We start from the raw sequence: 27,773 nt of genomic DNA on the forward strand, positions 1-27,773 counted from the left end.
TTAGCCAGACAGGCCAAGAGGGAAGCCCACCTTTCTGCCGAAAACCCGAGCCATTTCCAGCACACCCTTGCCAAACTGAAAGAGAAACAACAAAAACATATGATCCATATAAAAATATATAACAACACACAGAACTGTAATGCACTGCTATCTTCTCCTCCAAAGAAAATCCTTTGAGAAAGATCATTTACCTCATTTTTGACACTTGGATCTGCCCCTCTGTCAAGAAGCAACTGAACCAACTGTTCGTGATTATTCAACACAGCCACCTGAGGAGAGAATAGCGCCATCTGAGGTCCTCTCCCTGGGGGGGCCTCGGGCAGTGGGGAGGGGTGGCCTGTCCCCCATGCAGGAGGCCATGGGCCTAGCTGGCCGGGCCACCGGGGCTTGACAGGCCTGCCTTCTGCTCACCGAACCGCAACTGAAAATGTCACTTGCCTCTCTAATGAAATGTCAGGGGAAAGCCAGCTAGCCCAGCACAGAGAAGCTACCTGTTCACTGCATTAACAGATCTGTTTGGATTTTACAATGGCCCTGGGGACTACAGGTGACCACCTTCAAAGAGGCTGTCATGAAAGACAACAAAAAATACTACAGTGGTGAGTGTTGTGGCAGACACCTGTAGTCCCAGCTATTGGGGAGACTGATACAGGAGAATCACTTGACCCAGAGGTTTGAGGCTGACCTTGCAACATAATGACAACCTGTCTAAATAAAATTATATAATATATAATTATATGTAACATATTACATATATTACATACTACATATATTACACTTAATCACATATTAGATAATATATATTATATTGATATATTAGATAATATTTAATATGATATACTTTGTTATATTATATTGTACTATTATAATTATATACTCCATATAAATTATACATATTATATAATGTATAATATAGATATTATAAAAAGGTAGATACCATGTATACTATAGTTGTTATTATATATTATACTACCGTATAATAGATAACATATGTAAGGTATGATATATATCATATACTGTTATATATAATATGTTATAATACATGATAGTTATATATTACAATAATATATTACATATTATAATATATATTTTACACACACACACACATATATATAAAGTGGCCTTCCTTCCTGCACCTTTTTTATAGGCTGGTAGGGCATCACAGAAAGCCCAGGCTGGCATGTGTGGCTGACCTCACAGAAGGCCTCATGGAGAAAGGCCAGGCCCGTGAGGGGAAGACGTACCATAAGAGGTGTCTTTCCATCTTTGTCCCTCACATTCACATCAGCCCCAGCGTCGATGAGGACCGAGGCCACCTTCTGGCTTCCAGACACCGCAGAGACTCTCATCAGCGGGGTCCACCCGGAACCCGTGTCCATGACGTCCACCTGGGATGGCAGAGGAGGGGCCGTCCTGAAGAAGGAAGAGTCACTCCTCCCCCGCCCGCACTCCCCCACCGGGGTGCGGGGGCTGCGGGAAGCCCAGGTCTCCCGCACTGTGGTCTCATTGTCTTGAAATGCAGCCAAGATGGCCTGGCCAGCCGGCCTGACCCTGGCCCCGGCTGAGCCCGCCTGCTTGTACTGGCCTAACTTCTTGCCTGTCTTTAACCTGGTGGGGTTTTGCTTATTTTTCTTCTATGTATCTTTGAAAGCACTTCACTTCCTTTCTAGAATAAGACGGAAGACCTACACCCTCACACACGACAGTAAGGCCTTCTCCATTTTAGGTAGGACATCTATCCTAAATGCAAAGGGGCAGATCCGTGACACATGATCTAATCTGCCAGGGTGGCCAACTCAATTCCTTCTCCACACACAGTGTCCCTAGTAGCAGACTCAGTTCCCTAGACTCAATTCCCTCAGTGCTGTGCTTTATGAGACCCATGCTGAAGTAATAAGATGTCAACTGTTTCCTCTGCAGCTTCAGAAGAGCATCCCAACGGAATCACCAGGTCCTGGCCGGTTGCCTAGGCCTCCCCAGGATGGCTGTGTGTGTGTGTCTTAAATCATCTCCTACAACCAAACGAATAGCCGTGGCCCACAAGCCCATGCTAGTTAATAGTGACCCATAATCACCTAGGCGATGCAGTTGCACATGTTCACACACATTTTTCTCTTTGAATTCAGAAAAGTCAAGAGTCTTTCCAGTCTCACACAGTTCACCACCAGTAGGACCAGTCCCCTTTGGAGTAAATATCACTGGACATTTGGGAAGAGAGTGGTGGAACTCTGCTGGGTGCCCTCACCCACCCCCACTGTCCTCCGCAGCAGCCAGTGCGCCAGCTGCCCACAGCATCTGACCACCACCTGCAGCCACCCAAGACCTCTCGGGGGCACGCCACGCGGCTCTGCCCTCCACAGCGTGGCTCCTGTGCTCCAGAAAAAGGTGGAACTTAGCCCAAACTGTGCTCAGAGCTAAGCCCAGACAGCCTACATTTCCAAAATCCCAGCGTGTATGTGATCAAACCAAAGACTGCCCAGTTGGGGATCTTTCTCCCTTTCAACAACAACAACAAAAATAATTAACTTTTTTTCAACCATGGATGCTCACTGGGTCTGAAACGTGAGCACCAATCATCATAAACCTAGCGAGGGGCGCACAGCTGCTGAGAACAAGTCTAACACCCTGTGGGAGACGGGACTTTGCTTCATCTGAGTTGAGTTTTCAGGTCCTTGGTGCAACTGCCCAGTACACGGCTGCCATCTGGCAATCACAGCCCACCAAACTCATCCGATCTCAATTTCTAGGCCTTGACATTTTCAGTCCAAGTCTTTGAAGAAACTAAGGTGTTCCCTTGCCATTCTTGATCTCATTATAATTACCCTTCTCCAAATACCTACACATGTCCAAGCAGCCCAACTCCTTATTTGTCACACCAGATTTACACTCCTGATGGCCTACAAACAAATGCAGGCCAAGGCGCCTGTGCCCTGGCAAAGATGCGTGCCTGCCTGCAGCGAAGATGCGGGGAGCTGAAAGGCCTCCATCTCCCCTAGCGCCAGCTTGCCCTTGGGGACTGATGTGTAACCAGCACTCTTTAAAGCTAAGCACATACCAAGCGACAGGAAGCACTGTGGCCATCCCTTCTTCACTATCCTTGTGTCTTCAGCGCTTAAAGCACTGTCTGGCACGAGGTAGATGCTCAGGCTTCTTCCTACAGGACACCACACCACGACCATCGGAAGCCTCATGATTGATCCCATCCATTCTCCAAAGCCTGGCAGACTTCTCCTGATAAGTTAGAGACCTTTCTCCAGCCCTGGGCCCTGTAGAAAGCACTTCCGGCCCAGAAGGAAGCCCCGTACCTCACAGCCCTCCTTGATCATCCACTCGATCACGGGGCAGTGGCCTCCATCTGCAGCCCAGTGCAGCGCTGTACAGCCCCCCAGGTCTCTTGCCTCCCACGAAGCTCCGTGTCGTCGGAGATACTTCACGACATCGAGGTGTCCTTCGTAGCATGCGAGCATCAGACTGCAACACAAAGCAGCAGCAGCCTCCGCCCTGAGTGCCGTCCTGAACCCAGGACCACATTTAACCCACTCGCTTCACCTGAAACTTGATTTCATTGGTTTTCATTTCTACACATCATCCATTTGTCCAAATGAGTAGCTACACAAACTATGCTATGTCCATATGAGAAGGGAAAGAAAGGCTACCAGAGGAAGTGACCTTAGAACCTTACAATCCACAAGACGCTGGACACATGTTGTCTGATTCTGTTTATAGGAAATGTTCAGAATAGGCAAGTCTCTAAGAGCCAGCTACCAGGCTAGTGGATTCCCTTGGCTACAGGGAAGAGGTATTGAGTGACTGAGCGAGGATGTGGAATCTTTTGGGGATGATGGAATTAGGTGGTGGCTGCTGCACAATTTTGTGAACACCATTTTGAAAGCCAAATTGTATGTCTTCAAGGGTGTGTCTTATGGTATATGACTTTTCCTCAGTAAGAAAAGGAATAATGACTGTAACTGAGTGTAAAATATTGGAGTTTAGAACATCTATAGTCCCTGATGATATTTAAAGAAAAAAGAAAAAGGAAAAAAAAACTCATTTGCTACTACTAGAGATAACAAGTTTGAACTCAGGGCCTGGGGCTCACTTAACTTGCTTGTGCTTGGTGCTCTACCAGTTGGACTATACTTACCCAGCATTTTGCTGGTTAGTTGGCAATGGAGTGATGCAGTCTCTTGGGCTTTTCTGTTTGGGTGGCTTCAAACTACAGTCCTCCAGATCTCTGCCTTCTATGCAAAGTGTGTAAGTGGGAGGCACTGGTATCCGGCTCCTCATGGCTGTCTTTAAATGCACACTTCCAAATTTCTTCCAATTCATATTTCCAACCACTCCATGAAAGTATCCTTCTTGCTCTCTCTCTACCAGTACTATTGTTTTTTAATTAACAACTTTATAGGTGGTTTTTTTAATCACTGGTAAAGTTGAACATTTTTCATACGGATTGTTTACTTTTTTCCAGAAAATTGCTTTTTCCCACTGTATTGCTCTGTGTTTGGAGTATGAAGATGTGTGCATGTTTTCTATACTTTGCAGATAACATCCATTAGATATTTCCTCCTCTAGTCCTTACCTCTGTAGTCAAGGTGTTTAAAATATATCATGTATATTATTAGTCTTTTCCTCAGCAATGTCTTTCATATTGTATGCCTTTCACGTTACAAGATCAGATGAGAGTATACTTGCTTCTAGGTGGTTGTGGTAATTTTTATCCTTAATTCTCGCTCACGGTGTGTTACTTTAAGGCCAAAATCAAACTTAATGCTTTTGTCTTCAAAGGTCCTGTTTTTCTAACACCTTCCTCACTGCTTTTTGGTTCCCATTATCAGGTGTTAAGTATGTGTTTATACACGTTCACCTTAAGATTTCTATTTATCTTTTTCCCATTTGCCTGGACCAGTGTCACCCTACTTTAATAACTATGACTTTTTTAAAGCATTCTCGTAACAGTCAAAGCAAATCCTTCTCTGATCTTCTCAAAGTTTTAGAAGCTGATATCATCTATTTGTTCTTCCAGGAAAGTGACAATCATTTTGATGGTCACTGTGTCTGAGGCAACATTCGATCTATCTGTTAATTTGGGGGACACTGGAATCGCCCTGGGAGTCGAGCTCACCCTGCTGGCCTGTGGCATACATCACTACTTTAAAATCTTGGTGTCTCTCGGTATAGTTGTCATAGGCTTTCTTTTCATTCAATTTTATTACCGTTTCAGATTTCCTTTTCAATTCTTCTTTCTCTTTCTCGTCAGATTCATTAACCGGTAATTTCAGGTATTGTTAAACTGCCTTGAAGTTGCCCGCGTACCTGAACCTCCTTAGTAAGCTCAAGTATTTGAAATTGCATTCTCTCAAGTTCTGTAGTACAGGATTCAAGCCTCTGATTCCAGACCTTTCCAAAGCTAATTGGCCTTCCAAAAGCCACCCAACATGAATTGACAAGCTATCACCTGTATCTACCAGCACTGTTTCACCCATGTTTCAAAGGTTAACTCCTTCAATGCTCTCGACAGCACCAAAGGTAAGCATTTCTTTTATTATTGTTTCACAGAGGGTGAAATGGAGCAGTGGGGAGGGGCACACAGGTGTGTCTGTCCATCCCCACCCATGCTGGAGACCTCCCTCCCCCCTCACAGGTGTCTGTCTATCCTCGTCCATGTGGAGGACCTCCTCTCCCACACAGGCTTCACTACTAACTTAGACAAGGAATTTGCCAGTGCTAGGAATGACACTGGAGAATTGTCTGAGATGATTAAAAAAGAAAAAGAACACCAGCTCTGTGTGGTGCTGGGCATGTGTGTACCTGTAATCCCAGCTCCTCAAAAGGCTGAGACAGGACCATCACAGGGTGAGAGCAGCCTGTAAAACACAGTGAGATCTCCACCCCGAGCAGCTGGGATTCCTGGAGTGCGCCACCACACCCAGCTCTTTCTCCCACTCCAGGGTGTGAGTAATGAACACTCTGTGGCCTCTCAGCTTCCTTCCCCTCTGCTCCAGAGAAGTGCACAATTATTCCCTTAAACTCCTTGCCTGGAAGGATGGGCTCAGTGGTAGAGCGCTTGCCTCGCATGCATGAGGCCCTGGGTTCGATTCCTCAGCACCACATAAGCAGAAAAAGCTGGAAGTAGCACTGTGACTTAACTGGTAGAGCGCTAGCTTGAGCTGAAGAGCTGAGGAACAGTGCCCAGGCCCAGAGTTCAGGCCCTACGACCAACAAAAATAAAAAAATAAAATGAAGTAAAGTATCCATCTCAACAAGTATACCAAATCTACTGTTAAGACACAAAGCACCCTTTTCTTTTCATACTTAATTTCCCTCCATTAGATCAAGTGATATCATCGCAGTATTTAGGCGACTGAGGTAGGACAGTCATGAGTTCAAGGCCAGCCTGGCTACATAGTAAGGCCTGGTCTCAAAAACAAATTTTTTTAACAAATTGTTCTACAATCATTATTATGTCCCCCTCTCAATTTCTAACGTTCTCTCCTCTAGTATTTTCAAGAGATTGGTCTATACTGATTGTACTTTTTTTTTTAAGAGGCAACTCTCCTACTTCTCAGTAAACTTTCTCCTTTTTTGATGAATCAATTCATATTCTTATTTTAATTTTTTTTTACCATTTTTCTATCTTTGTAAAACATAAAAACTTCTCTAGTCAATGGCGTAGTCCTACACTAACTTACGAGTTATGTGGAGAATACTCTAAGTCTGGGAGCTTGTAGAGGTTATTTAAAACTCGCTCCTGCGCCATGTCCAGAGGATGGAACAGGACATTGCAGGGGCTTTTCTTAGGGTCCTTCATTCTCCTGGGAGCAGCAGACCACAGAGAGATGGGGGGCAAGATGGGGATGGAGGCCACGTGCATCCACAGCTCGCTGTCCATAGGTCCATCATTAGCAGCAGCAACAGCCTGACAGCCTGCCGTCCAACAGAGGTCAGCACCCCGCAGGACCCCGCCTTCCATGCCGCATCCTCACACCACATCCCTCAGGTGCCTTCTGACACCCTCTGCAGGCAAAAGTGGCATTTGGCCCAAGATGACTGACCGCAGAGCCCACACAGACGCACCTGTGTCTGAAGGCTACGTGCCTGAGTCCCTAAGTTAGGGCATGCATACATGCCTCAGGGTGCCCAAGCTATGCTGAACCAGCAGAATCTACCCTTGGGAGGTGTAGGCCCAAAGCCCCCCGGAAGCCACTGTGACAACAGCTTGATTTGCTCCTTTAATCCTGCAGGTGGGCGGGCTTGCTGGCTTAGAAATGGCTGGATGTTTTCTTGAGACTGCTGTCTAGCATCTGTGTGCATCGGTGTGCATCTGTGTGCCTGTGTGTACAGTGGGAACCACACTTTGCTCTCTGTGCAACACAAGCACCAACACCAGAGCCAGGCCTGTGAGAGGCACCTGATAAATACTGGTGGGCTAGAATTCATTAAGTCAGTGAGTAGTCATGCCTTCCCTCTGTCCTTTGTTAATGTCACACTCTTTTTCGTGAACTTTCCTGTCATGGGCTCTGCCCTTCGTGGCAACCTCCTGAAAGCTCTTTTGTGGTTATTGTCCATGCTGATCTCTGGCTGCTTCTTTAGAAATATCTGGAATCCTTGGAAAACAGGAGAGAGCTGGAAGGGAACCAGAGTCCTAGGAGAGCAGCACCGTGCTGAGCACGCCGCTGTCGGTACGAGGAGCACTGCAGGAGGAGGACACGTTGGAATGGATGCTCCACTCCAGGCCTGGGGGTGGGGGAGGGAGAGCAGGAGGGAACCACCACCGCCCCTCAGGAGGTACAGCCCTCAGCACTTCCAAACCAAAACCAAAGTGGAGATCTTCCACCTTTGTTGCCTTAGTCTATTCAGCTTTTACAACCTTCACACCAGATGACGGTCAGCGTTTTCCTGACTGCCTAAATTTCACTGAGGCCATACCAAGATTTGAACCCAAGATTATAAACAATGGGGAAAAAATGAAAAAGCAATGATTACACTGTGACCGTGAGAAGCCTACTTTAGAAAGAATGGCTCCTTTAAAAAAATCCCCTTTTCACTAAAACGTTGGTCCCAAGAACAACAAACCAAAATGGAAGGAAATATTCTGGCTCAGTGGAAGCCCCCCCCCACACACACAGGCCTAGGGACACAAGCACAACGCCACGGGGGTGTTTCAGGCCCCTCCTGCCCACCCGCCACCTCCTGTCCCTGCTGCCTACCTGTCCTTGCCACTTCCATTCTTCAGATTCACATCCGTGCCGTTAGAAATTAAGAGTTTCACAAGCCTAAAGGAGGAAGGGTTAAAGCAGCAAAGTAAGTGGCTTTGTTGACTTGGAACCCAAGAGAACCCAGAGCCAATCAGAAACAAGACACCCATTTGCAACACCTTCTGTTCCATCTTGAGGAGCCAGCTGGTTTTAAAGATACGGCAGTGTGAATCTGGAAGACCACTCAACACTAGAAACAGGTTTTTACTAAGTCGTGAATTATTCATTAATGAATGGGCTGGCCAGGGTAAAGACTGGACTATCAAAATAACTCCATCATTTTAACCACCACTTTTAATATATTCTCCAATGGCAGCATTTAATGGAAATGCCTTTCTTTTTCTCAAAATGGCATTAATTAAAACATAAATGCAACTGAAAAAAATAAATGGTTAACACTTATACTTTGTAAAACAGGTAATGGAGTGTGTCCTTGAAATCACATCAGAGGAACCTGGTGCCTAGAATGTTCCCCTTCCATCTTTTTGTTTGTTTGTTTAAAAGATTCACATTCCAACAACCAGTGTTCCGAGGACATATAAAATCCACTACATGTGATTAAATGGCTCTCTTCCCTGATCTATGATTGCACATTTTACATTCTCTCCTGCATGCTGCATAACTGGAGGGTAAAAACAGCGTGAAGGGGGTGAGATGGGGTGAGAGGGCGGCAGGTCGACAAATGAGGGGGGGGGGATGCAGTCATAAAATCCAATCTACATCCTACAAAATTACAGAAAAGTGCAGGAAGGGATGGGTTGGAAGGGATGGGTGAGGACGCGGAGGAGGGTGACGTGGAACAAGATGCACTGTGTCCGTAAGCTTCTTTGTTCAATGAAAACTCCTTTGTTCAACTGAAGATAATAAAAATATAGAATAAATAAATAAAAGCAGCTGCAATCGGAAGCCATTTAATGAGACAGTTTGGGAAAGAGAGAGACGGCGGCCCCTCCACCAGGCTCTTCTGAGGCCCCACCCTGAGGGTGCCCGGTGGGACGGGAAAGGCTGGAGTGCACGCTCAGAGCACCTCATACCTGGTGTATCCTTTCTGAGCTGCGACCATCAGAGCAGTAAAGCCAAACTTATTGGGAACATCGATCTTGACATGACTTGGGAAAAACAGAGAGAAAAGGGATTAGCATGTGCAACTCTGCATGGCTCCCAGGAGAGGGCGCTCCCTGCAGGGCTTGCCAAAACTGGCTCCTTTTACCAAAAGTGGATATTTCTTCGGGGCCAGTGAAGCTTTTTGTATGATTATTGATTTACGTTATTGTTATTGTAGAGGTGATGCACAGAGGGGTTGCAATTTCATGAGTCAGGTAATGAGTACATTTCCTTTCATACGGCGTCTTCTGTTCCCTCTTTCTCTCCCAGTCCCTCCCGCCCATCTCCATCCACGGGTTTTACAGCTCACCTTTGTCAATGTCCAGCCCACTGAGGCTTTATTATCTTACAATGCCTTGCCTAATATTTTTTAATGATTCAAACAAATGCCTCAGTGCACTTGAAACAGACAGACTTCTTTCGACCCAGAACCTCTGTGCCCTCTAGCCCAGCCTCTGACAATTGAAAACAGTGTTCATCCTGGCCCCACTTCCTAGGCTCCTCCAGCAGGAGCAGGTTTGGTGGAGACCTAAGCTCTCACCTATTGGCAATGAAGCCATGTTGCTCAGAGAGGACGTACAGCTCTTGCTGTCAGCTGAGGAGCTGGGCTCTCTGTGGGAACCTTCTCTTCTCGAATTTAGACGCCCATTACAAACCACCTGTCCTCAATTCTTCCTGAAGAAGTAGTTCTGGGTGGCTTGGACCTGGTAGTTTGGACGGAGCGTCTAGATCAGAGAACAGAGGCATCGAACATCTCACCCACAGCAGCTGCATCCACTTTACCTCTAGTGTTCTAGAACCTTCTTGATGACTAAAGTTCTAGAACCTTATAGATGACTTGGTTTCTAGAACCTTCTAGGTTACAAGGCACTCATTGGGTGACTTTCTGATTTCCCCGGAGTGTACAAGTGAACATTCAGTAATGCCATGTACCGAAATGCAAGGGGCAGAAGTTGTTTCTTCAAATAAAATATGACACCCAGACTTGCAATTTCCTTTTACAATTTTTCATTAAATAATTACAAACTGTAATATTTACATGGGGCTTTATGATTGCCTTTATGAACTGTGCTTTACTAACTCATATTCATCACCTGAGATTAATTTGGGAGGCACTTTCCAAGGAACAGGAAATTTTAAGAAAACAAAATAAAGCTACATCATGTATTTCTATGCACTTTATGGGCATTAAAAAAAAAAGGCCAGCACAGAATTCTCTCACCCTCCTTCTAGTATTCGAAGCAGCAAGTCCTCGTCGTTCACATTGACAGCTCGGTGAAAGTGCTCACTGCTTATGGGTTCTCCTGAAGAAATCAGATGGAGAGCAATCACCCCCAGTACAGCAAGGAAGACGGACTCGTCCCGGCTTCACTCTCCCTCCACCTCCAGTTCGTGTTCATCTCCAGGCAGGCAAAGCTGTGCTCCTAAGAGCTCTCACAGTCCCTGCTCAACTGCTTTGTGTGTGTGTGTGTGTGTGTGTGTGTGTGTGTGTGTGTGTGTGTGTGTGTGCGCGCGCGCGCACATGTGCCCATGTGTGCACACACACACACACACGCACATGCAGGGGCTTGAACTCAGGTCCTGTGTGCTGTCCCCTGACTTTTTTGCTTCAGGCTACTGCTCTACTACTTGAGCCACAGCTCCACTTCTGGCTTTTTGCTGGTTAATTGCAGACGAGTCTCACAGACTTTCCTGCCCAGTCTGGCTTCAAATGATCCTCAGATCTCAGCTTCCTGAGTAGCTAAGATTATAGGTGTGAGCCACCAGCACTGCTTCTTTTACTGCAAAAGATCTGATTTTCAGATTAAGAGAAAGTTTAGAGCAATTTAAAGTCTTGGGATATGCTCACATTATGAAGTATAGCTTTGTGATTGCTCTTGGGCTACCTGATCCTTTCTGATTTCATAAGGCAAAATCAACATCTCTTAGAAGCAAGGAAACTCAGCAATTGGCACAACATACTAGTGTGTTATATTGCAATGAATGGTTAAGCTATTACAACTACTACTATTACTACTACTACTATAGTAAATTGCTTTAAATTTTGTGAATATTTAATTCTTCCTTCAGCTTTTCTCCCTGGAGTTTGAAAGAAGGGTCAGCAGGGCACATATACACAGGGAGGTAGGGAGCATGTGAGAAATCCACACCATGGAGAACAGCGTGGAGAGCAAGCCTGTCTTTCTCAGGAGGGGGAGGAGGAGACGGCACAGGGGCATCAGGTCTGCGGGGAGGAGGGGGGAGGAGGAGGCAGGTCTACAGGAGCAGAGCGTGGGATGAGAGGCTACAGAGAAGCAGCTCACCTTCCAAGGCATTGTCTCATGGTTTCATTGGCTGCACATGCCAAGCCTTTCAAAGTTAGACGCCACCGTGATTAATCAGTGAAGGAAACAGTCAAGTGTGACACATCGGAAATGCCCAATGCACCACTGTGGCTGAGGTAGGAGCCATGCGAGTGGCAGCTGGCATCACTGCCTGGGCGCCTGCCCCACCCTCGTGCCCGGCCATGCCCTAGCAGTCCTCTTCTGTAACACCCACCTGTCCGATGCCTCCACGGACATTTGAGGTGACAACCCCTGCTCTAAATAATTCACTGGACAAGCAGCACCCATTCATTAAGACATATTTCCAGAGTAACTTCCAAGCAAGTCATATGCTAAGGCACTGGGGTCACAGAGAATGAGATAGAAGAGGTCCTGTCCTTGCTGATTTACATTGGGTGCCCACTTTCAGACCTTTGCTCTTCTAAATCCTAAAATGCCTCCTGTGCAGCATGCACCAGACTGCCTAGTGAGACTCATCCTGGCTCCCCTCTCCCCTGTTATCTGCCCCACAGAGGTCAGCGGCTTGCATTCCTGCCAGCTCCTGAGAGCAGCGAGTCCGCGGAGACCCTGGCAGGGACGGCGGGTCCTCACCAGCATGCCTGAGCTGATACCTTCCTTTGTTCAGGTAAAAGCCGCTTTGTGACAACCTCGAATTATTTCCTAATGGTTTTGCCTGCTAGACTTTGCCAACCTCTAGATTCTTTTCACCCCACCAGGCTTCCTTTTCATCATTCTAACACATCTTTTCAAGCCAAAGGCTGGGCATACAAAGTATGTCAAGAACCCGTGTGAGTGAGGCCAGGCCCATGGCTGGATGCAGCCTTCCAGGGAGCTCCTGCCCAGCCTTGCCCAGCCCTGCCCAGCCCAGCCCAGCCCAGCTCTGCCCAGCCCAGCGCAGCCCAGCCCAGCCCTGCCCAGCGTCCCAGGAAAGGCACAAGACTCAGACTCCTGGGGACACCGGCAGTGTCATTTTGTTGTCCCCAAGTTGAGTGGGGGTGAGGGGCAAGTTGGGGGGCAATTGAAGGGGTGGGGGCAGTGGGGGTGAGGGGTGCGCATGAGGTGGGGGGCTGGTATCTCGCAGGGGCCAGCGATGCCTAGGGCACAGGGAAGCCAACAGCCACCAGGACTCACCAGATCCAAAATGTCAGTAGTCCATAGTTAACACCTTTGCCCTCCCCTCCCTACGTCCCCTCCCCAGTTCAGGGTCATGTGACCCATCTACATCTGAGGTGGATGACAGTGGTGCAGCGGGGAAGCCAGCTGGGTAGGCTGCCTGCGGAAGGCTCGTGCCATTTCTACTAGAGGACTTCATCCGTGCTTCGTAAATTCTCCTCCCAGCCATGAAACCAAGCCTGGGAAATGCTACGCTGTCCTAAGGCCAGCCAGTCAGGAGTGGCCAAAGAGCTCATGGCCGGTCCCACTGCAGTGCTAGCTCTACATCCTTACTGCCTACAGTCACAAAGGCCCAAGGCCACATAAATAAATACATAAATAACTTTGCCTAGGACTCTGCTCCTAAGAAGAAAGGTGTTCAGACCTCACTGGGGCTGGGGCTGCAGCTGTGTGCTGGAGGTTTAGAGAAATCATGAGCTTGCATCCAGGGGAAAAGCTTATCTCTGTTTTCATGCTGGTTCTGGGGCTTGAACTCAGGGCCTGGGTGCTGCTCCCTTGCTTTTTCAGTTAAGGCTGGTGGCTCTACCACGTGAGTTACTCCATTTCTGGCTTTTTGCTGGTTAAGAGTCTCACGGAGCTGGGTGCAGGTGGCTCCTGCCTGATGGATTCAGTGTATTCTCGCAGCCTTGCTATCTGTTTTGTTGGTGGTGGTCGTGGGGTTTGAACTCTGGGCCTGGGTGCTGTCCCTGCACTCTTCAGCTCAAGGCGAGCATTCTACCGCTTGAGCCACAGCAACACTTCTGGTTTTCTGGTGGTTCATTGGAGATGAGTTTCACAGACTTTCCTGCCAGGGCTGCTTTGAACCATGATCCTCAGATCTCAGCCTCCTGAGTAACTAGGATTACAGGCGTGAGCCACCAGTGCCTGGCAGTCTTGCTAAATTAAGGAAGGTTCTGGAAGTACCCACAGCATCCTGTGGACTGAGCACTGTACTCTAGAACCTCTGCCTTACCTGGCAGGGAGGCACTGAGCACACAGATGTTGGAAGTAAGTCCATAAGTACGTCAGCTATGAGAGCATTTGCAGGAAAAAATAAACAAAAAACAACCAGGGAATCTTAGCATTCTGCTACAGCTAAAAAGAAATGCATCAGCCAGGCGCAGTGGCTCACGCCTGTAATCCTAGCTACTCAGGAGACCAAGATCTGAGGATCACGGTTCAAAACCAGCCCTGGGCAGGAAAGTCTGTGAAACTCTTATCTCCAGTGAACCACCAGAAAACCGGAAGTGGGGCTGTGGCTCAAGTGGTAGAACACTCGCCTTGAGTTGAAAAGCTGAGGGACAGCACCCAAGCCCAGAGTTCAAGCCCCACGACCGGCAAAAAAGAAAAAAAAGGAAAGAAAAGAAATGTATCATAGGAAGAAAGCGACCCTGGCAGGAAAGGAGTGAAGATGCCACCATCGGTCATATTCCTGACTGGTGGATTTCCAGCAAAAGGAGGCAGTCTCCATCTGTCAGGTCTGAGGGCTCCTCTCTTCTTCCCAAGAAGACCCTGCCCCAAGAAGGCAATGGAAGTTTCTACTGGAACCCTGTGAGATAGATGAGGCCTAGAAAAGTCTCAGCATGAATTTCACAGCGACACAGAGGAGAAATGAAAGGACCTTTGTCTTCCAAGTGTAGCAATTCCTTCTACTCCCACTACAGGCCTGAGTCGGGAAGAACAGAGGAAATTCCAGGCTGGGGAGAACTTTCCATTCCTCCCACCCTGGGACCCTTCTAGCCTTTGTACGTGTGGCCCAAGGGAATGCCATCAATAACTGCATCTGAAAATAACACGGCAGGCGTTGGCCCGTGTGGGTGTGGTTGAGCAGTGCTTTGTAGGGGGGCTGCCTGGCCGGTGAGGTGGGTGGGGACGCACTGGGCACAGGGCACTGGGAGGGGAGGGGCAGAGTGGCCTTGCAGTAAGCCATTGCTCTTGTTCTATAAAGGAGGCTCTGAGCGGCAGCGGAGTCCGCAGATAGTATATGGTGATAGCACCTTTCTTGGTGGAATTTAGGTCTTTATTAAAAGCAGTGAATAAATCATGAACTCATTGGAGAAGATATTTGCCAATTAACAAGTAGCAGCTGTTTTTCTTTCTTTTTTAAGGGCCCAGCTGATTAAAATTGCATGCCTCATTTAGGCGAGAGTCTAGTGTACTTTACCTGGGAAAGAAAAAAAAAAGCTGAGCATTCTTTATTCAAACAAAGTACATGCTTTCGTGATTCATTAAAACACTCCCAAAATGAATGCAAATTAGTGGCTCACAGAAGCATTTTCACTTGCTCTGTATAACGTGTGCATTTTTAAATGCTTTGCTTAGCACGAGACGTTATAAATATAACAATAGCATAAGGGAACAGCAGAGCCAGGACCTCCTCACCAGAGGAAAAGGATCTTCAGCCCTCTGCCCGGTGGAGTCCCAGGAGGCTAGGATGCCCGCATGGCCTCGGGCACTTGTGCCGTGCCTGGCAGAGAAACATTCAAGTGCCCCCCCCCACATCAACACCTGGCCACCACCAGCAAGGCCTCACCCCACAGACCGTCTCACCTATTTGCCCGTGAAAGCCATGCAGCTGTGAGGAGAGATGATGCTTGCACAGGCCAGCTCTGGCTGCCTCTCCAGCGAGTTGGGCTCCCCTGGCAGCAGATACAGCTGCCGGCAGCTGGTGGGCAGACTTAGGCTGGCTACCGCCTTCCCAAAAGAGCTCCCTGTGGCACACTGACTCCCTGAAGACTCTGGCTAGAAGACCCAGAAGCCTCTGTCCTGACATGGACATGACCACTAGTGACCACCTGAAGCCCGCTGTAGTTGGTCACAGAACCCCCATGTCCACAGCACCTGACAAGTTCAAGCGGCCTTGCCCCATGGGTGGGCAATGGGTCCATCCTTCGACAGACGTGAGTGTAGCCCCGAAGTCCAGTGTTTCTCTTCATACTCTATTCTGCCTCTGGGCCTCAGTTCATTGGTCACCCACCCATCCATCAAGGACCTCCTACTGAAATCCTAGAGATGGCCTCACCCTTCAGGAACCCACAATCTAGAAGGGAGTCAAAAGGGTAGACAGATAAGAAGCAAGAGGCATGCTGGAGGAGGTAACTAACCCCTCCTTGCACTAGGGAGGAGCTGTTCCAGGAATCAATGCTGAATAGATGCTGCAGGTGAAGCAGGTGTGGTGAGCAAAGCAGGGCCTCGATGCTTTAGGGAGGAGGAACAGAGGCAGGATGTGCAGGATGTGGGGCAGTGCCCAGGGACCTGGAGGTGGGAGGGGCAGCCCAGCAGGAGGCAGTAGAGACAAGGCCTGGCCAGTTTCCCATGGAGACTATTCCAACGCCAGCCCTGTCTTGCGACTCCTCCTCCACCTTGCCTTCCTCTGCACACAAAGCATTCAATCTCACTTCTCTGCTTTCTCCGACTTCTTTCTTCCTCCTGGGTACTCCAAGGCCCAAACATCTTCCATATAAAAGCCAGTGCTTTCAGCATCCCTAGGTTAAAGACTAGGCCTCCTACCTGATCTGCAGCCCCATAATTGACCATTTCACTCAAAAGTTTTCTCTGAAAGGACATGTTTTTTTCACCACCACTGAGAGCAAAGGGCCTTGCTCAGCTCTAGCTGAGCTCACAGGTCACTACCCTAAGCTCCGGTGCCCTCCTGTCATATTTGTGACTGAAGGTGAGACGGACTAACAAAATCAGAATTATCTCTAGCTCCCACAAGAATGTGCACAGACCCAGCTGAAGGCTGCAGAAAACCTCCCCGAGAGGCCAGTGGCACACTGACTAAGACTGAAAAGGAGCTTTCCTCATAAAAGGAAGATTTCATTTGTGCAGCCTACAGAAGCCCTGTGCAGTCAGGGGGGCGTCTCTGACCATTATCATCTTTGCAGATTTCCAGCCCAAAGGGAACCCTGGACACTGTCAGCCTCAAGGTGCTGTAAAACCTCAATCTCAGAAAATATCTTAGCACTGGGATGAGACGGATGAGGTCAGAGGCACTGACGGCTCTGATACACCACTTCTGTGGGGATCTCCCTCCCAACAGTACTATTGCTTGCTCTCTGTACCCCAAGAGCCAGCTGTCACTGACCAGCCAACACATGTGCAAGGAGGCTGCCCAAAGTGGATCGGGCTGAGCAGATCTCCTCAGCCACCCTGTGCCCAATATCCACAGCTGAGCAGTCCTGGCTCCAAACAGCTCTGTTGTAAACATGCGGTTGCACTTCTCTTAAGTCATGTGACAGCCAGGCCCAAGCAGTAAACAACATTATTGCAGTGCTTAAAGACAGATTCCCCCAGCCAGGTGATGGAGGCTCTGGCCTGTAATCCTAGCCACTCAGGAGGCTGAGATCTGAGGATCACAGTTTGAAGCCAGCCCAGGCAGGAAAGGCCAGGAGATTCTTATCTCTAATTAACCACCAGAAAACTGGAAATGAAGCTGTGTCTCAAAGGGGTAGAGCCCTAGCCTTGAGAGGAAAAAAAAAAAAAAAAAAAAGCTCAGGGATAGCGCACAGGCCTGAGTTCAAGACCCACAACCAAACATAACCAAGATGGAATCCTCTCCACTTTCCATAAGGCTGAGGAAAAGGTGGAATATTTCTACCTCTATTTCTACCTTTGTCTCTATTAAAGGAATGTGGAGGGGTGGGTACTCACGGGTTGTAGACACGGAGATGACAGGGCTGTACTGGTATTCTCCTGAGGGGCTGGTGACCTTCAGTCGAAATTTATATGGTGTCCTGGGCTCCAGACCTTCCACCACATGCTTGGTTGCATATCCCCTAGAGGGGAGGAGACATGCAAGCTGATGATTCCGGGAACCTAAGCCAGGGTTCGGTGACCAGACAGGACAAACTCTGCTCCTGGTTTGCTGAATTCCTGCAGAAAGGTCGGGTCCTCTACGGTCCCTGTGTCCCCAAGGCCCGGCCAGCGCCTTGAGAAAGAACTGTGTTAACTCTGACATTCAACTTCAGATAACCAAGTTTCAGTTGGAAAGGCAAGGCCGCCAGTAAGGTCATGTCTGCAAGTTTTAGGTGGGGTCTCCTCATGGGTGGGAGGCTGCCACAGGGACAGGACCCAAAGCCCTAAATGCACCAGGGTTTGCTGCTTGTGAGCACCTGCCAGGCCAGCTGAGAGGTTAGACAGCACCTGAGAGACAACTGTAATGTTACGCCACCCCTAGGGATGCTGGCGGCCATTGCTGAGCACGTCTAGAACAGAAACCTGAATATACATGTCCAGAGGGCACAAGTTTATAGTGTAATAATTTGGAGCCTATAAAATGAGTAACAACAGAGACAGTTGTGGAGCCGGCCTGCTCACCTGCTCAGAGAATGCTGGGAGGCAGATGTTGGGAGACCCTACTCTTCTGCTGGGGGTCTGCCTCTCTAGGAGTAAAGGCCTTCAATGGTGACAGGAGTATCATTATTATAATAGGTATTATATATAAAATAGATGACATATATTGTTATTATTTTAGTATATATATTTTCCCAAAATGGCTCAAAACCTCAGACTCCCTTTTCTGCCAAAGGTCTTTATCAGTATCTGGCTAAATTCTAACCCATTTTCAAACCTAAACACACATTTTTTTCTTTCCTCATACTTCGAAGACTTTTTTTTTGGTGGTGGGAGTACCAATACTGGGGCTTGAACTCATGGCCTAGCAGTCTTTCTTGGCTCTTTCCCACTCAACACTGAGCCACACCTCTACTTCTGTTTTTTTTTTTTTTCTGGTTAACTGGAGACAAGAATCTTATGGACTTTGTGCCCACTCTGGCTTCTAACCATGATCCTCAGATCTTAGCCTCCTGAACAGCTAGCATTACAGCCTAGGGTGACTGACATCTGGCTAAAGGCTCAATTTGGGAGAGGAGCGTATACAATGTCCAGCTTTTTCTTCTTTTCCCCTTCACTCCAGCCCTCCTCCTTCTCTCCCTTCAGCTACTTTAGCCCACTCCATCTATTCCAAGTCTTCGTTTCCTCAGATTATTTTTCTGCTTCTAACATTTTCTTTTTCATTCTCAGCAGATCTTCAGAGGCTAAAATCATACGTTGAGATTCACAGCTAACACTTCAAGGATGTTTCTAGCAAACCCAAATATTTATGCAGCAATTCTATTCCTTGTAACTCAACAAATATGACTAGTGCTCTCTCCTAGCAAGATGCTAGACCAGGCTGGAAAGCAGCCATGGACCAGCGCAGGGCCGAGGCAAACTGGAGGACAGAAGGTTAGCGCGCTCCCTGCTGAAGCGTGGGGAAGACAGGGAGGAAGGACAGCTTCAGCGGTTGAACTGACAGTGCTGGATGAACCGACAGTGCTGGATGAACTGGCAGTGCTGGATGAACTGGCAGTGCTGGAGCTCACAGGGTGACTGGGAGAAGCTCACCTGAAAACGTAGCTTCAGATCTAGAAAGGGCGGAGGGCATGGTGGCTCCCCTGGCCTACTAATCAAACAGATTTGTCCACTCTGCCATAGAGCCTGCTGGGCAAGCAGCCTCTCCCCTGATAAAGGAGGGATGGCAGAAGGGTGGGGCTGGAAGCAGACCCAGAGCGGGACTCCTGAAAGAAAAATACAAAAACACCCTGGAGGCCTTTTGAACTCTTCCTGCAAAATTTGTCCTTCTGCATGTAGAGAGCATCCTCCAGGAGGCATCTTCCGTGATCAACCAGCACGTGTGTGGAGGCACAGGTCAGAAGGACACTGACGTGGTAGAGCAGGGCCCAGCGCCCTGACCAGGGCAAGCCCCAGACATGGAAGAGGCTGGAGCATCCAGGGAGAGGGCCTCCGTGACACAGGGAGACCCACACAACCATTTCTGAGAGCTGAGAAACGTTGCCTAAGACCATCCTTCCTGCTTCCTTTCTCTTTCATCATCCACCATGTCCTAAGCACTTGGTGATCCCCTCTTTGCACTGAGTTACTTCAGACAACAAAACCTAAGTGATTTCCTGGGCTCAGCGCCAGCAGGGCCATGAAAACAACTATGCCTCAAGCCCCTCAAACATGGCTCTGCTTTGCTGCTTTTTTTTTCCCCTGAGGGACTCAACTGTGATGAGAGATTATCGTTGCTTGAAGAACACCTTTCAATACCTAAAGGAGGTTGGATGCATGAGAAGGCTTGTTTCATTGGCCTCTGAGAGTCCTGGCACTCCTGTGAGAACGTGGAGAAACAGAATAGCTCCCACGTGGTGCCACTCTGAGCCTGAGCTGTCCCAGGCTTCGACTGCCTTCATTTGCGCCCTTAGGAGCTAACAAGTCAAAGGACCAATCTCCCGTCTGGGGAAAGGCCATTCGGTGTGAGACAGTCATGGGAAGATGGTAGTTTGTAAAGGCGGAGAAAGCAGCCCCAGTAGCCACCTGTAGCCTCAGCCAAACAGCAGGTGCATGGGGCAAGAATGAAGCCACTGGGTTCCTCCAGCCCCAGCAGAGCCTCCAAGACCATGTGGAGCCCAGCACCAGCCGCAGGCTCCCCAGATCATAGATGGTGAGCCACCATGTAACTATTCTGCTTGAGCTACCAAGTCTAGAGGTAGCTGGTACACAGCAATAGAGAGTACATCATGCATCAGCAAAGGAAAGAGAAAGTTATTAGTCAATAAAGAAATGAATCTCAGTGACCTTAAAAATATGTGAAGCTGGGCACTGGTGGCTCACATCTGTAATCCTAGCTCCTCAGGCAGCTGAGATCTGAGGACCACAGTTTGTAGCCAACCTGGACAGGAAAATCTATGAGATTTCCAATTAATCAGCAAAAAGCCAGAAGTGAAAGTGTAGCTCAAGTGGTAGAGAGCCAGCCTTGAGCCAAAAAGCTAAGCAAGAGCATGAAGCCCTAAAGAAAAAAAAGGAAAAATAAAAGATCTGAGTCCAGAAAACAAGGAAATAGGTAGTTGTGAAAAGTAAATATAAGCACACTTACCATAAAAATACCAGCTCTTAGGGCTGGGAAGGTGGCTCAGTGGTAGAGCGCTTGCCTTGCATGCATGAGGCCCTGGGTTCAATTCCTCAGCATCACATAAGCAAAAAGAAAAAACTGGAAGTGGTGCTGTGGCTCAAGTGGTAGAGCGCTAGCCTTGAGCTAAAGAGCTAAGGGACAGCGCCCAGGCCCAGAGTTCAGGCCCCACAACCGGACCTCCCCCCCCCCAAAAAAAAATACAAGCTCTTAGACCAGGACAAATATTCTGAAAAACTTTATGGGCTAAAGAAAAGAATTCTTAAAACTAAAATGCCAGCTGGGCATAAACTACTCAGGAGCAGGTGGGTTTTATAGGTACATGAGTTTAGATCTATGCTATGGTTTGGGTTGGTTTTGTTCCCTAAATGTCCCTTGGCTATCTTCTTATACCTAATATCTGACTCACTGGCAAGTGTCTTGTAATTGTATTTCTGAGACCAGGTCTTATTAAGTTGCCCAGGATGGCACCAAACTCCTAGGCTCAAGTGATCCTCCCATCTTGGCTTCGGGAGGCACTGCGTGCCAGCTACACCAGCAAATGTTTAAATCTATCTTTAAACCATCTTGTGATCAAGCCCTTCTCACACTGCTCTGTGATCTCCCACCTCAATTACTGCAAGTGTTTCCTAATTAGTCCTCGCTGAGGCTTGCAGCCCTGCCTCCTGCGGCCTCAGCTCAGCCAGCAGCCACTGAGGCGAAGAAAGCACAGGCCAGACATGCCTCTCCTCAGTTTTCTGGATGACCCCAGGCCCATGTGGTGGCCCCTTGATCTCACCCCCTCCTCTCAACCTCGGCCCCTTCTGCAGCATGCCGGCTCACACCTGCCTCAAGTTTGGTTTTGTTTTTATGCCGGTCCTGGGGCTTGAACTCAGGACCTGGGCGCTGTCCTAGAGCCCCTCTGGGCTCAAGGCTAGCACTCTACCACTTGACCACAGCACCACTTCTGGCTTTTTCTGAGTGGTTTATTGGAGATTGGAGAGTCTCACAGACTTTCCTGGCCAAGCTGGCTTTGTGATCCTCAGATGTCAGCCTCCTGAGTAGCTAGGAATACGGGTGTGAGCCACCTGTACACAGCTCTACCTCAGGTTTTCCACTTGGCATTGTTCTGCCTGGAGAGCTCCCCACCGCCGCCCCCAACATCCCTCACCTGTCCTCTCTTCCTTCAAAAGTCTTTATTAGTTTCTTTCTCAGTGAAGACTTCCTCTTCTCCAGCCCAGACCCCTACCTTTTCCTATGCTTTATCTCCTTGGATTTATTACCATTGCACATGCCATATATTTTTACTTATGTGTACTTTGTACAATTTGTCTTCCCCAGCATGTCTGTCCCCAATGCCAAATCTCATCTGGCACATTGTGGGGGCTCAGAAGCACACATAATGGAGTGGATGGATTGCACAATATGGGCACCTGTTACCACAGGAATGTGGAGAGAACAGTAAGGACACCTCTCAGAGGAGGCCAGAAAAAGGATAGGATGATGGAATTTGTCAAAACAGGGAGAAGAGCAAAGCACGCATGCAGAAAAGGTCAGGTCATAGTCAAGGGGCAGAAAGTAGACCTGACGAAAGGGTTTATGCTGAGAAGAGAGAAGAAGGAAGGAAGGGAGGAAGGGAAGAAGAGAGGAAGGAAGGAAGGGAGGAAGGGAGGGAGGGAGGGAAGGAGGAGGGGAGGGAGGAAGGAAGGGAGGGTGGGCAGGAGAGAGGGAGGAAAGAAGGGGCAGACAGGAAGACACAGTCAAGCTGGTTAGGCCAATTATGAAAGGCAACAATGTTTAAGACTTTGACCTTCATCCTCCAGGCAGGAGAGATCCATTGAGGATCATCTAATTAAAAGATTAAAAAGAAAATCATCCAAGTACCAGTGGCTCATACCTAGCTACTCAGGAGTCTGCGATCTGAGGATCAAGGCTTGAATCCAACCTGGGCAGGGAAGTCCATAAGACTCTTACCTCTAATTAACAACAACAACCAAAAAAAAACCCAAAGTAGAAGTGTGACTCAGATGGTAGCGTACCATCCTTAAGCTGAAAAATGCTAAGGGACAGCACCTAGGCCCTGAGTTCATACCTCAGGATTAGCATGTTTTCTCTCTCCTCTCTCTCTCTCTCTCTCTCTCTCTCTCTCTCTCTCTCTCACACACACACACACACACACACACACACACACACATACATACAAACTTACCAGATAGAATGAAGGCATAGAAGACACAGGAAGAGGAGCAAGGCCAACTTGTGGGTCTGGAAAGCTTCAAAGAAGCACCAGGAAGGAGTCTGTGTCCTGATGGAGTGAACTGCTCAGTCTCTTAAGGACTTTAGAAAAGGAAAATTCACAAAACTAGATGATTAGCTCCTTGATGCAATGGAGGCAAGCCTCTGGTGAACACATATGAGCCATGCAAGATACACTGGTGACAGATAGGCACAGAAAGTGACAAGCCAGGAAGAGGGTTCTCCTTCACAGCCCGATGTCAGATGGTCTAGATAATCACTTGGTTAAAGACAGACATTTGCTCCTTTGGATGATAACTAGAGAAAGTGATGCAAAGAAGCAAAGCAGGTGAAAGCTGATATAGTCTGCTTCTGCCACCTAGCGTCAGACTTGGGCTGAGTAGTTCTCCAAGGGAGCTTTGGGCATTCACCATTGCCTGGGAGCTGCAGGCAGCCCTGCTGGCCCTACTGGCCCTGCAATGCCAGGCTATCCTCCATTCTCTGGCAGCCAGGGGTGCAGACAGAAAGTAAATGATGCAGAGACAAATGCCAGGCTGAGGCCGGTGCACGTTGCTGCTGTTTCTCTCTGCCTACCCAGCCATTAAACAAAAAGCAAAGGTTCAAGAAAGGAATACCTCTGGTGGCCTTCTTCCCATAACCAAGAACAACTTACAAGAGAAGGAAGTAGAGAAGAAAATGACACCTCTCACTAGAGAAACACTTAAAATGTCCTTGTCCATGCCTTGAGATTGAAGCTACCTTTGCAGACATGACATGGTTAAAATAATATTTTTGGGGTAGTCAAGTCAGGAATTATTCTCACATAGTAGCTATAATTTTAGCAATTTTTCTGATGGCTTAGGTATAAAGAAATGTTTCTGAAATATCAGGGATATTATCATTCAGGCAACAGCTAAAGTACATGTGTGTGCATATGTATGTGTGGGCATGTTTGTGGTGTGTGTGCGTGTGTGTGGTGTATATATGTGTGCATGGTGTGTGTGTCCATGGGTATGTGTCGTGTACGTATTGTGTGGTGTGTGCATGTGTGTATTCTGTAGTGTATGTGCATGTGTATGGCATGTGTGGTATATGTGTGTGGGGTGTGGGGGGTGTATGGTATGTGTGGTGTACTGTGTGGTGTTTATTGGTGGGTGTGGGTATGTGTGCATGTGCATGTGTGTACATATGAAGAAAATTAAAGAAAGTTGACCAGGGACACTGATGCACTGGCCAGGCGGATCACATGGGTCCTATCCCACTTCCCACATCAGTGCAAGCGGTGATGGGATGTTCTGTGTTCTGACTACTGCCCATCTGCTGGTGATGAAGCTTCACATCACTCGGCGGGAGCCAGGATCGGTACACAGGCAAACTTCCTCAAGATGATTTCACACAACTGAATAGGGATCTACAATCACCACAAGGCAATGTATTTACGTTAAGACCAAATCTCTATCTTCTTTCTGGTATTTCTGAATCACCAAAATAGAGCCATTTTGCAAGTGCTAAAGCTGCCAGAGAAAGAGTCAGTCAGTGCTGATATGCGGACTAAGAGTAGTGACCTCTTGGTCTCTTCTAATGACGCTTTTACACATTGCCCAACCCCTTGCCAGCTGGCACTGCCAAGGAGCTGGAGATAGAGGTCTATGCATTTGTAGTGAGCTTTCCTGCTTCAGGGACTTTGGATACTGGTGAGGAGACAGAACAGAAGCCAGCAAACAAGCTCCAGAGAGCTCAGATGAGGTTTTAAGCAGATGGAGCCACCTGGTGGGGGTAAGGAGAATGGCAGTGCTGAGCAGCCCTTTGAGGAGGGGAGGATTCGTCTGAAACTTGCATGCTGGAAAGGAACCAGCCAAATAAAACCCTAGGAAATGCACTCAAAAGAAAGCTATGAGTGCGCTCCTGACCTAGGAGCCACCCTGGCCTGCACCCGGCTAAGTGGCCAGTTTGGCCAGGGAGAGTTGACATAGGACAGTGATATGAGGAAAGATCAGAGCCATTGGCCAGGCAGATACATGGGTCCAGACCCACCCCCACGAACAAAACAACCTAATGGGAACCCTCATTTAATTTCAGGAAAGAAGCTTTCATTTCTGTCACTACATTTCAGATTTTTTTTAAATGTACCACTAGCCAGGTGCTGGTGGCCTATGCCTGTCATCCTAGCTGATCAGGAGGCCGAGATCTGAGGACCGCAGTTCAAAGCCAGCCTAGGCAGGACAGTCTGTGAGACTCTTATCTATGATTAATCATCAAAAAAGCCAGACAAATGAAAGACAGAGCTGTGGCTCAGGTGCTAGAATACTAGCCTTGAGCAAAAGAAGCTCAAGAACAGCACCCAGGTTTTATTTCAAGCCCCAGGACTGACATTAAAAAAAAAATACCATTAGGCTCTTTCAGAAGTCACAGATACTCTCAAAGGTATGAGAGGTTTCATTTCAAAGTTACTGCTAATGCTTACTTTCTAAAAATTATGACCCATAAAAAACATAACACATTCTTTTCTTTCATTTCAAAATGAGCCCAGCTTTTTAGAGACAACAGGAATTGTTCTAGATCACCAGGAAGTTGAAGCAAAACAGTAAGCAATTCAACTTGCACCTACGTATAAATGATACCGTAAGTGTGCATTTTGGGGTCTTCCTCTTCTATGGAGAACCTGAGCCACTGATCCTGGGGTCCTTGCCGCGTCATTGTTTTTTCCAGATCCCAGTACAATTCGATGCTGTGATGTGTCACTTTGCCCACGACTGGTGGATGAGGCTTGAAGGATGGTATGATTTCTAAAAAGAGAATGACACGGGAGTTTAGGATCCCAGGCCAATAAGGACTTGGGGCCGGCTGAGCAGATTCTGACTGTGCAGTGATCTGATTGCTACCCACACATCTGGCACACAGACAGGGCTGAAGGGATGTAAGCCTCAGCCAGCACAGGGAGCCCCACACTCTTGCAACAAGGGGACCGCGACACCACCATGCCACTGGGGTCATCTCCACTCCCAGGCTCTCCAGATGGCAATTAACATAGTCACCAACTAACTTGATCTTTCAATGGCTGAAACTCAGTTTGCTGTGCTAATCCTTCAGCGATCTGACTCGGGTATGGCCAAGAGACAAACGCTGTATCTGGTCCAAATCTTTACAACACAGATGACAAAGGGTTGACATTTTATCTATATAAACAGCTTTTACAAACTAACCAAGAAAAAAAAGCAATGTCTAACCAAGACAAACAAAAAACAAACTCTAATCCCAATCAAGATGAGCAGTGCACAGAACAGCAAAGCAAACAGTCCATGTGATACAGGAAAAGACCCCCAGGTTCCCCAGGGTTTCCAGAAACTGGAAGCAATGAGCTGTAATTGTTCATCTAGTCAGATGCCTAAAAGGGATATCATCATGACTGGAAGTGAGAGTATTGAAGAACATACTCTCATTCACTGGCTGTGGAAATACACATCATAGCCTTTGTTCTACATTTTGATTAGCATCAGGTAGTTGCTCAACAGGTTTTCATTAGGCTTGTCCATGTATGCATACAATCTGGTCAGAATCATCCCCTCCAACACTCTCTCTCCTCTTTCCCTCTCTTCCTCCCTTCCTCCTTCCAAACTCAACTAAACTCAACCTCAATCTTCCTTGTTTACAATGTCCCAAAGCACACTGATCATGTCCATCTCCCTTCACACGCTCAGTTCACCCTCACCCCTCCTACTAGTATCCACACCCTACACTGTTTTACACTCTTGTCATTCATTTTTTTTAATTGTAGCTTTTTTAGAAAGCTAAAAAGGAAGCATATATCCAGCACTAGTTGCTCATGCTTGTAATTATAGCTACTTTAGAAGCTGAGCTCTGAAAACTGAAGTTCAGAGCCAGTCAGGGCATATAAAATCGAGAGACTCTTATCTCCAATTAACCAGCCAAAGGCCAGATGTGGAAGTATGGCTCAAGTGGTAGAGCACCAATCTTTGGCAAAAAAAAAAGCAAGAAAAAGTTCATGCCTTTTGAAATTGAGTTCAAATATTTGTATGAGCACATGTATGTGCCCACACATGTGCTCACACACATACATACATACATACACAGAGGCAGCATCAATTAAGAGTAATCTTTACACACTATTTTTTTTGTGCTTACGCGGTGCTGACGAATCGAACCCAGGGCCTCAGGCATACAAAGCAAGCGCTCTACCACTGAGCCACCTTCCCAGCCCCATACACTCTCTTTAATCCTGCATTCCTACCTCTTTGAAGCATTTACACAGAGCCTTAACAAACACTGAGACACACATACAAGAACATTAACTACTAGAGTCTTCAGCCATTTAGAAACCCGGCACATAAATTACAGTATATCCAAAGCATGTAGTAATAGTCTTTAAAAGGGAATTGGATAGATGCTTTGAGAGGCTTTTCCTGAAGTACTTTTTGACAAGAAACTAACCATAAAGAAAACTATACATTGCCCATTTCTGTAAATGATACGGTGTCTAGACAGGGCATGCCAGGTTGGTGCCCTTGAGGGCCTCTGGTCTCTATTGTTTTTATCTTCCTGCTATGTTTGAGTTTCTTAAATTTTTAAGTTTCTATGCCCATGTCTTCCACTCTTTTTGAAACCTCTCCCTGCATCTCAGTGCATTTTAGACCTCAGATATATCATTGATTTACCACATTGGCTATTCAAAAAGGATTCTGTACTTCTCTTGAGACAAGATTCCACGTAGCTGGCCACTGGCTCTCTGAAGACCATGGGGGCTCCTGCCAT

General features: G+C 47.5%; 1 protein-coding gene across 1 annotated transcript; it reads right to left on the minus strand.

Moving 5' to 3' along the window:
- Nucleotides 1-27,773, minus strand: Fank1 (fibronectin type III and ankyrin repeat domains 1). Its single transcript, XM_013021884.1, has 10 exons — nt 27,707-27,773; nt 25,612-25,789; nt 17,492-17,616; nt 10,585-10,666; nt 9,293-9,367; nt 8,211-8,276; nt 3,306-3,471; nt 1,245-1,388; nt 192-269; nt 1-75 (listed from the first exon to the last, which is right to left on the minus strand). Exons 1-10 carry the CDS (start codon nt 27,771-27,773, stop codon nt 1-3), a joined length of 1,056 nt encoding a protein of 351 aa, XP_012877338.1.

This window comes from Dipodomys ordii, unplaced genomic scaffold (assembly GCF_000151885.1).
Source record: "Dipodomys ordii isolate 6190 unplaced genomic scaffold, Dord_2.0 Scaffold58, whole genome shotgun sequence".
In the NCBI taxonomy this organism is placed as follows: domain Eukaryota; kingdom Metazoa; phylum Chordata; class Mammalia; order Rodentia; family Heteromyidae; genus Dipodomys; species Dipodomys ordii.

What these genes read in the sequence shown, in the direction of transcription:
- Fank1 (XM_013021884.1), bottom strand. Translation starts at nt 27,773, where the DNA reads ATGGCAGGAGCCCCCATGGTCTTCAGAGAGCCAGTGGCCAGCTACGTG. An exon ending in GGAATCTTGTCTCAAGAGAA is followed by an intron (nt 25,790 to 27,706) that starts GTACAGAATCCT and finishes TTCTCTTTTTAG; the next exon opens with AAATCATACCATCCTTCAAG. An exon ending in GCTCAGAAAGGATACACCAG is followed by an intron (nt 8,277 to 9,292) that starts GTATGAGGTGCT and finishes TTCCTCCTTTAG; the next exon opens with GCTTGTGAAACTCTTAATTT.